At 49.2% G+C, this 10,455-nt stretch overlaps 1 protein-coding gene across 1 annotated transcript in view; it reads right to left on the bottom strand.

Annotated features, from left to right (window-relative positions):
- MYO9B (myosin IXB) overlaps nucleotides 1-10,455 on the bottom strand; it is a 90,267-nt gene that overhangs the window by 23,138 nt on the left and 56,674 nt on the right. The window contains exons 14-18 of the mRNA XM_007945457.2: nucleotides 6,880-6,919; nucleotides 5,731-5,853; nucleotides 3,656-3,736; nucleotides 3,069-3,179; nucleotides 439-561 (exon numbers count right to left, since the gene is read on the bottom strand). Coding sequence (XP_007943648.2) covers nucleotides 439-561; nucleotides 3,069-3,179; nucleotides 3,656-3,736; nucleotides 5,731-5,853; nucleotides 6,880-6,919 — 478 coding nt within the window. The remainder of the gene's footprint in view (nucleotides 1-438; nucleotides 562-3,068; nucleotides 3,180-3,655; nucleotides 3,737-5,730; nucleotides 5,854-6,879; nucleotides 6,920-10,455) is intronic.

Here is a 10,455-nt window from a genome sequence, read left to right as displayed (position 1 = left end):
TCAAACCCACCAGCCACTCCTCGGAAGGAAGATTGGGCAATCTACTTCTGTAGTGATACTGCCTCGGAAACCCAAGGAGGGGTCACTATGAGTTGGATCTGACTTGACAGCAGTGAGTCTGTTGTGCACAGGGTTGCCGTAAGTCAGGCTGGACTCAGCAGCGGCTAATAGCAACAACAAACACACTGTAAGATCAGTAGGATGAGCCCTGTCCTACAAATGAGGAGATGGGAAACAGGGCAGCCCTGCAGCTTGTCCGAGCCCCCAGAGATTCCAGCCAAGTCCATCAGAGGCCCGAGCTCCAGCCCCGTGGTCCCACCGCTGTGCTGGGGAACAAGGCACTGGGCCCATGGTTTGGGGCCCGGAGGAGACCTGCGTGTGGCTGAGGGCCGCGGTCCCTGAGTCTGCAGCCACGTGGAGGTGTGGGTGCTCGCTGACCTTGGTTTTCCCGATCTGGTAGTTCTTCTTGTCCACAGCCATCTTCTCCAGCAGTGTGGAGATGACTTCCCTGCAGGGTGGGGCATTCTTGGGCAACAGTACCTGGAACTGTTCCATGAAGTCCTGGGGGGTGTGGACAAGAGGTAAGAGTCCATGAGAGCATTTTCAGCAACAAGGTGATGAGCTCCCGCAGTTTCCTGGCCTCATTTTCAAGGCTGTGGTTTCCTTGCATGTGAATGGTCTTGGAACAGATCTAACAGTTTGGGGATTCTGAAGTAGTCAAAATCTTTAGGTAACTGTGGCACAGATTTCTGGAATCTTCTGTCACCAAGTACCCACCAGAGCCTGTTTGGAGCTAACACCGTTCTGGGGAACCCAGCAGGTCCCGATCTGTGGCTTGAGGGCTCGATCGCAACTGGGGGTATGTGCTTATTATTTGTAATTAAAAAATTCAAGTTGAGATCATACCATGTACATTGTTCCTTGCCATCCTTTTTTTTTTTTGCCAATTCAACATTTTCCAGGTGTATAACGTAGCAACATCACTTCTATTAACATATTGGGCAGCCATTCCCCATAACCGTTGTGTTATTTCTCATCATCATAAATACAAACTCACAGCTTCCTAAACAATTGCCTCTCTCCCTCACCCCTGGCATCGACTAACAAATTTGGTCTTTATACATTTGCCTATTTTAGATAATTCACATAAATAACATCATACAATATTTTTGTGTCTGACTTCTCTTGCTCAGCAAAGTGCTTTCTAGGTTCATGTGTCAGAAAAGCTCAGCAAAGTGCTTTCTTGTAGCATGTGTCAGAACTCCACTCCTTTTTATGGCTGAGTAATTCCACTTGCCTTGCTTTAAAAATTAAAAAAAAAAAAAAAAATATATATATATATATATATATATATATATATATTTTTTTTTTGCTTGCTAAAGCAGAGGGTTAGCAGAAAAGAAGATGCTTATTAGCAAGATGGACTGACGTTACAATGATGGTCTCAAACACAGCTACGACAGTGAGGATGGTGCAGGACCAGGCAGTGTTTGTTCTATTGTACGTGGGGGTTGCTATGTGTCAGAATGGATTCAATGGGACCTAACAACAACAGCAAATTATACATAACATAAATGTTGGCATTTTAACCATTGTAAGTGTATAAGTCAGTGGCATTAATTCACACTGAATCACGACCTAGTTCCAGAACACTCTCAAACAGAAACAGAAAGCCCGTTCCATTTAGCAGTCCCTCCTTGTTCCTCCCTCGGCTCCTGGGAACAATGAATAAACTTTGGTCTCTATGCATGTGCCCCTTCCAGATTATTTCATACAAGTGGAATCATACAGTATTTATCTTTTTGTGTCTGACTTCTTGCCCTCAGCATCATGGTTCTGAGGTTCACCCATGCCGTAGCAGTATCAGGACTTTATTTCTCTGTCTGCTGGAGGAATATCCCCATTGCATGGATGAACCACACTGTTTATCCATTCATCTGCTGATGGCTGCTTGGGTTGTTTCCATCTGTTGTGAAAAGAGCTGCTAGGAACACTGGGGGCCAAGTGTCAGTCTGAATCTCTGTTTTCAAATCTCTTGGGTGCAGACCCAGGAGTGAAACTGCTGGGTCACGTGGTAATTCTATGTTTAATTTTTGGAGCAGCCACCAAACAGGATGTGCCTTTTAAGGGAACAGTCATTTCAATCCTTAAGAGCCAAGCATTAGTAAAATGCCTATTGTTTCCCCTTCTTTCTACAATTTTCCCTTTCATATCTGCCCAGGTTCAGAAGGATGGTGTTTCTATGGTGCAGATGGGAAGATGATGATTCAGCAAGGTCCCCAAGACTGCACAGGTCACATTCTGGCTGGACATGGTGCTGTTACCTCCAGCCCAGTCCTGTGCCCACCGGCTTGTGGTGGCATGCAGGGCTCTCACTGCAGCCACTATAACCACTTGAGGGGGGCACTTAGTGATATGTGGGGGCATCTGTGGTTGTTAAGGATGGAGGTGCTACTGGCATCGAGTGGGTAGAGGCCACGGATGCTGGTTAACACCCTGTGGGGCATAGACAGCCTCTCTTATGGATTGGATTGTGTCCCCCAAAGTCGGGGTCCTAACCTCAGTACCTGTGAACGTAACCTTGTTTGGAAATAGGGTCTTTGCAGATGTGATCAGTTAGATTAACATGAAGTCATATTGGGGTGTGGCTCCTACTCCTATGGATGGTGTCCTAATATAGAGAAGACAGAGACACACAGGGAGGACGTCATGGGATGCTTTAGCGGCAAGCCAAGCAATGCCTGGAGCCACCAGGTGCTGGGGGAGAGGCCTGGACCAGATTCTCCTCAGAGCCTCGGGGGAGTCCACACGGCCCACACCCAGATCTGGATTCCCAGCCTCCAGAATTATAACAGAACAAGTCTGTTCTTTAAAGCTACCCACTCTGTGGTGATTTATTACGGCAGCCTTAGGGGACCAGTCCGTGCGTGTGCATGCCCCTGCATGTGTGTCTACAGGGGCATGTATGTCCATGTCCATGTGCACCTGTGTACATATGCATGTTCATGCACACGGGCCTGCATGTACGTGTGTATGAGTACAAACGTGCATGTGTGCATGTGCGGTACCTGGAATGTGTACTTGGCGCTGTAGCCTGACCTCCGGATGCGCACGGTCTCCAGCATGCCTGTGTAGCGCAGCTGCTGCAGCACCAGCTCCTCATCGAAGCACAGCTCCCTCTGAAACAGCACGGGGAGTGGTCAGGGAGTGTGCCTTGGCCACACATGGGAGACGTCCACGGTGCAGAGATGAGGCACCAATTTCCAGGCAGCCACCGCCATGTGGGATTCCAGTGTGACTGGGTGCACACAGTGGTGCTGTGTCAGGGAGGGCCTCCTGCATCCGCTTTTCCTTCACCTCGGACATTCTCTCTGCACACTTGATCTGTCGTCTGTCCTTGTTTCTCTAGACTCAGATAACACCATGCTGACCCTCCGCCTGTTGCCCTTCTGCCCGACCAGCCACAGCATCCTGTGTGCAGTTTCTAGAACCCCACCTCGACTGGGCTCCGTGCAGTCTTTCCCTGAAGTTGGCTGTGGCCCTGACCCCCACTCCCAGGATACAAAGGCTGTCCCTGTCCTCTATGGTGACTGCCAGAGGTAGAAATACCTCAGGAGCCCAGCCAGTGCCAGGCCTGTTTCCTTATGATGCTCACCTTCTCGGCATTGGAGCGGACGCAGCGGATGAAGAAGGGCTCTGCCTTGCCCAGCGCCTCCAGGAGCTTGTTAAGGGATGTCTAGGGAGAGATGGAGAAGATTCTGTGCTGAGCTGGGCTGGGTCAAATATTCCAAGAGCACACTGCTTGCCGAAGGGGACAGGGGGCACAATGCAGATCCCAGGTGGCAAGATGTGGCAGTTGAAGCCACATGCTCCGATCAGAGGCTGCACTACCCTGAGGAATTCCTGAGGGGTCTATGCCCCGCCCCCACAGCTAAAAGCCACCATCTCCCATGTGGCTCTCGCCTGGACCTCAGATGGAAGGGGAAGGGTGTGGGCCAAACTTCTGGGGAACTAAAACAAGTCTTGGCTCCTGAAGTCATCTTTAACCAAACTGTTTAATTTAGTAAATCACATCTGCCTTGAACATTGTATACTTTTAAAGAATTACATGAGATCAAATTAACAAAAGCAACTTGAAAGGTTAGATGACAAGCCTGGGGGGCAGTGACTCTATGTTAATGGTGGTGGAATGACTTGGAAAAGCTAAGGAAGAAGGGTTGCATAACCTGAAGAATGTAATCCATGTTACCGAATCGTAACATGTGGACACTGCTGATTGCTGTATGTTTTGCTGTGCATATTTTCATCAAAAAATAAAAATAAAAAAGTCTCAGACAGAAGGAAGCATATATTCTTTCCCAATGGGTTGCAGGAGCTCCCCCATAATCTGTGCACCCTGAAGCCTGACAATGTGTTGGGGGAATGGGAAGGAGCCAAAAAGCAAATGGTGACGCTGGCTGCTTCTGTTCCCCTAAAAATTTGACTCCATGCTTCCTGGCTGCCAGGGAAAAAGGGAGATGACTGCATGACCCAGTTCAGCAGTTTTGTTAACCAATGTGCTGGCCCATGACACTGTGACCTTGTGGTTCTCACCCAGGTGATCCTGCCCCCAGCAGATACTGAGTGATGCCTGCAGATGTTTGGGTTGTCATGATTAAGGGGTGTATGTGCAAGCTACTGGCATCTAATGGATGGAGACCAGGGATCCTGCTCAACACCCAACAGTGCACAGGATAGCCCCCACCACAGAGAAGGATCCAGAACTAAACATCAGAAATGCTGCATTAATTATTTGGGGGTTGGGGAAAAGAGTTTGATCCCTACCTCACACTATGCAACAAGAATAAATTCTTGATGGGTTAGATGGTATAAACCAGGGTGACCCCCCAGCTTCTTTGATTTCTCTCTTCTTCTCCTCCCCACTCATCTATGTATTTAAATGTGTGAAGTGTCTTTAAGATTTCAGTAGGTCAAGTGATTATGGGATGAAGAGTCTCTTGCAGATCTGTGGAATCCCCTAATCTAGGGGTTCACCAGAGGTGATTCTGCCCTAGGGGACACTTGGCAATCTCAGGAGAGATTGTTGGTTGTTACAACAGGGGGCGTGGGTGTTATTGCCATTGAGTGGGTAGAGGCCAGGGATGCTGCTCAGATCAGTACACAAGATGCCCTAAATGTCAACAGTGCTGAAGCGGGAAACGCTGTGTTATTTGTGCAAACAAAACTGAGTTTGATCCCTACCTCAGCTTCTGTGATTTTTCTTTCTCCTTCCCCACTCAGTTTGTATATTTAAATGTGTGCAGTATCCTAGAACTTCAGTAGGTCAAGCAATCATGGAACACAGAGTCTACTGGGGGTCAGCTGAATCCCCTAACCCATGTACTAATCACAAGGCTTAGAACCCAGTGGTCCTTACCTGGGGGCAATTCTGCCCCCAGGGGGATATTGATGATGCCTGGGAATCTTTTTCGATTGTAATAAATAGGGGAGTGGGCATTGGCATTGAGTGGGATCTGCCCCAGCATCCTACAGTGCATAGGATGACCCTTACTACATAGAATGTTCCAGAGGCAAAGGTCAACAGTGCCACTGTGGGGCACCTAGGACAATGGATAAGCTGCCTGTGTTGAAGTTCGTCTTTGGTGAGCTGCACAGATGCCAGGCTGAGCTGAGCGCCAGCTGGCTTTGGCTTCTCCTTGCCCCACCTCAGCGTCCCTTGCCACTGCCCACCTGGAACTGTGCGCTGATGCTGGGCGGCTTCTTCTTCTTGTGCAGATGCAGCAGGGACTTGGTGGTGCGGTCGTGCAGGGTCATGCTGATGATGAGCTTCAGGGACTTGGAGTCCAATAGGTTCTAGGATAGATGGATGGGATCTGGGGTCCAGTCTGCCCTCCACAGCCCCAATGAGCACTGGAGGGCACAGCCCCAAGCTAGTGTCCTGCCACGGATGCAGAGGTTCACTGTCTCAGCTGCTGAGTTCAGATGCAGGGGCCCACTGGGGCGACCCTCAGCTGTGGCATCTGGGTGGGGAGAGGCTGGCTACAGCCTCCTGTATGGCCCAGTGGATGCCCTATCTCTTTTCTTGGGGTCACAAGAGGAAACCCATGGCTACTGAGGGCCACATTTCAGCTGCCTGTTCATCACAACTTATCTCAGGTGAGCCAGGGAGGACCAAGCCTTCTGTGCTGCCCATGTGCCAATCAGGCTGACCAGAGGAGCCAGCAGTACCCCACCTGCTGACCAGACTAAGAGACTGTCCTTGTGGTTCCAGAAACTTCCTGTAGTTTCCAACGGGAAAGAAACTAGATAGAGCGGCTGGCTGCAGGGCTGTAGCTCCTTTGCCTACTTCCTGGCAAGACTCTCTTGAAGAGCCGCTTTCTCAGAGATGCCTGGGAGAGGCTGCACACCCCATTTTGCCTCCCCCCAGGGAGACCTGTAGGCAATAAATGATCAATAAGGGGTTATAACAGCCAGGCCCCTTGCCACTGGGCAGGGCAAGCACCGAGGTGTGGGGCTCCCTGTAGGACCAGGCTGAGCTGGGTTCCAGCTGAGCCCAAACCCTCGCTCAGCCCTCCCTCTACCCCTCTCTGTTCCTTGCATCCCCCTCAGATCCCCGAGCTCCACTCCATCCATCACTTGTGCAAGTATCCTTGCCACAGGCTCTGCTTCCAAGAAACCCAAACAAAGACAGCTCAGAATCACTTCAATATGAGCAATTAAAAAACAAAATTTTTTTTTTGGGGGGGCAGTTGTGAAAAGGAGAAGCTGAAGAAGTTAAAAGTGCCTTCTCCCTATTTTCAGAAAAAACAACTGCAGCCAGGTGATCCCTACAACAAGCAAGAGCAAGACACCGTCTTCCGGCGAGCCGCGCATGTTTACCTTGGGAATGATCTGCTTTTGTTTGATACCTTTACTTTTCCTGTCAAAATATTAAAAATCGTTTTGTGAACAAGAGGAACACGGCGTCAGTATTTGGGTTAGTCGAGCAAGCCACGCTTTGCGGGTTAGACCAAGCGAGAGCAGAGAGTGGAAGAAAGGGGACAAGTGCAACAAGGCCGCTGCCAGACCCTCGGGGACCCTGGGTGGCCGCTGTCTGCAGCCATGGGCAAGAGGGCTCTCAGTGGCTGATCTGCGGACCCTGGCTTCATCGGGCAGGCAGCAGCTGGACTCTGCTTCTGGCTGGCCCTGAGTGGGTATGTGCATAGTCTGGGTGGGGAGTCATTGGGATCTCTGGGAAGAAAGGGACCACTGGTCATAAGTGCAACGTTCATTCTCACGTACAAAAAAACAAAACAAAACACCTCAACCCCTTAGTCAAGTTGATTGTGACTCGTGGCGACCCCACTGGTGTCAGTGCAGAAATGCTCCATGGGTCTTTTTGGCTGTGATCTTTACGGGGAGAGTCCTTGAGCAGTGCAAACAGTCAAGTGCTCGACTATCAGGTGAAGGTTGAGGTTCGAACCCACCTGGTAGTGCTGTGAAAGAAAGGCCTGCCAACCTACCAAAAACCTTATGGAGCACAGTTCCATGCTGATGGCGCACTCACAAGTTGCCATCGACTTGATGGCAACTAACAACCACCACCTTTATGGCAGCAGATTTCCAGGCCTTCCTTGTGCAGCGCCACTGGGTGGGTTTGAAATGCCAACTCTTAGGTTCATTAACTAAACCCAAAACACATCGCTGACGAGTTGACTCCGACTCATAGTGACCCTACAGGACAGAGTAGAACTGCCCCATTGGGTTTCCAAGACTAATCTTTACAGAAGTAGATTGACACATCTCTCTCCTGGGGAGAGGCTGGTGTGTTGGAACTGACAACCTTTTCGTTAGCAGTTGAGTGCTTTAACTGCTGTGCCACCAAGGCTAGTAGTCGAGGGAAAACCATTTGTGCCACCCAAGGACCATTCATCTCCACAGGGTGGCTAAAGAGGAGCTGACAGATACTAAAAATGTGAGGACAGGATGGGCTGGCTGGAGCATCAGAGGCCATGAGCCCAGAAATGGTGGCTGATGGCTTGTATAACATGGTGAACGTAATTAACGTCATTGGACTGTACAAGGGAGCTCTGGTGGCGCAGTGCCTAACCATGTGACTGCTAACCAGAAGGCAGGCGGTTCAAACCCACCAGCCACTCCTCGGAAGGAAGGCTGGGCAATCTATTTCTGTAGTGATGCTGCCTCAGAAACCCAAGGAGGGGTTCCTATGAGTTGGATCTAATTCCGCGGCAGTGGTTGCATTTTTTGTTGGTTGGACTGTACAAGCAAAGTTTAAAATGGCAAATGTTTTGTTATACAGATAGTCCCTGACTCAGGATGTGTTTGAGTTACGACAAACAACACTTAGATCTGAATGTTATTGTTAGTCATGTGCTACATATAGTGTTGCAGCACAAAGAAGGACCATGCAAAACAATTTGCGCTCATTTTCTAACTAGAAATGCCATCCTCATTTCCAGGGATAACCCAGCACCATCTATAATTGGAGTTATTATCTCAATTGACAAAATGACAACATTGTCCATTTTTTTATGGACTTTTTTTTAATGTACGTATGTATGTAAGAAAATTCATCTGTAAGTTTATATAAGAAGGAGCTCTGGTGGGGTAGTGGTTAAGGCATTTTGCTGTTAACCAAAAGGCTGGTGATTCAAAGCCACCAGCTGCTCCACGGAAGAAAGATAAGGAAATCTGCTTCCATAAAGATACACAGCCTTGGAAACCCAATGGGGGTCACTATGAGTTGGAATCAACTCGATGGAAATGAGTAAGTTTATATGTCACGTTTCCAATCCCCAAAAACAAAGACTGGATTTATAAAGGTACTGATAATAAAAAGCAGTAATAATGAAAACTGGGGGAAAAAAAAAAGGTATTCAACATATGTCAGAATCGACTTAGAGTCATCGAAACAGAACTCTGTTGTAAGTCGGGGACTACCTGTATATAATTTTGCCACAATAATAATAATAATAATAAAATGTAAGCAACCCTGAGCAGTTTGTATCCCCACTAGGTGTCCTGGTTCCATTTGGCAAAAGCCCAGAGAGCCTACAGAGCTCCTTGGACCCTCCAGCAGGCAGTGCAAGGATGGGCCCTGGAAGAAGCCCAGGGAGCCCTTCTCAGGAGGCAGTGGTAATTCAGGGTTAGAATTCTCTCTTTCCATGTGGAAGAACCTGGTTCCGTTTCTGGCCAATGCACTTCATGGGGAGTCACCAGGCACCTGTCAGTGGAGCTTCCACACTAAGAAAGACTAGGAACAAAGGCCTGGTGACCTCCTGAAAACCAGCCAATGAAAACCCCGTGGTTTACAATAATTATAATCAATCATGGTGATGGCGCAGGACTGGGCAGTATTTTGTTTTACTGGGTGTGGGGTTGCCATGAGTTGGGGCCAACTTAGTGGCAGCTATCCACAACAATGAGGATTTCTCTTGGGACTCACACTGGTTAAACGAAGGCATAAAAGCCAGTCGGTGGTTGAGGGAGGGATGGGGGATGGTCCCTTTGCCTCCTGCTGCCTCCCTCCCATTTCCAGACATGTTACTGAACCTTCCAGACAGAACAAAAATACAGAAAAGAGCAGCCTGGGTTGTTTTTAAAACTGGCTAAGGAAATGGTAGCCCACAGATGGGCAGAATGCCAGCACTAAACGCGTGGCCCGTCAGGTCCTAGTTGGGTAGGTTTCATCTTAATCCTCCTGGGGTCATGCATATAACAGCTGCTGTCGAGTTGACCCTGACTCAGGAGAGTCAGAGCAGGACTGAACTGCACTGGGTTTGCAGTGGGGCTTTTTTCCAAAGTAAACTGCCAAGACTTTCTCCCTCTGGTGCCTCGGTAGACTTGAACTTCCAACCTTCTGGTTAGCAGCTGAGCGTGTTTACTGTTTGTGCTACCTCGAGACTCCGAGACTCCAGCATGCAATAAGGCACACCACACAAATTTCAAAACTGCCTCCTGGGCTGGGACAAGCTTTGCTCTTGACTGGCCTGTGCCCAGAGTGGCCCCTGAAGATTGGAAACGGTGACTGCATGGGCCCACCAGCTGTGCTGCCGCCTGCCTGGCACTGGGTTCATGCCCCACAGGCAGGAGAACCACTTCCCCACTGCTGAGCCCTCCAGTCACTTCCAGGAGGGTCTGCCACGGGATGAGTTAGTGGTAGGGAGTTAGGACCAAACTCTGCTGTGCGACTTCTGGACCTTTCTGATCACACAGCGCTGGAGTCTGCAGAAGTGGAGCCATGGCTCGGAGTTAAGGCACACAAAGCCCCCAGCCCCCGCCCTGCACGGGCCTCCTTAGATGCTAACAACAGTCAAGGGGACTGTGATGGTTAATGTATGTCCACCTGGCTAGGATATGCTTCCCAGCGTTTGGTCAAATGCTAGTCTAATTGCTGCCTTGTAACAGAATGCAATCACTCTATCAGTTAAAAGGGGAGTTTCCCTAGAGTATGCT

The sequence above is a fragment of the Orycteropus afer genome, unplaced genomic scaffold (assembly GCF_000298275.1).
Source record: "Orycteropus afer afer isolate SDZICR_OR568_19922 unplaced genomic scaffold, OryAfe1.0 scaffold00136, whole genome shotgun sequence".
Taxonomy (NCBI): domain Eukaryota; kingdom Metazoa; phylum Chordata; class Mammalia; order Tubulidentata; family Orycteropodidae; genus Orycteropus; species Orycteropus afer.
Note: the sequence above shows the minus strand (reverse complement) of the source record. Positions and strands in the feature narration are given on the sequence as shown.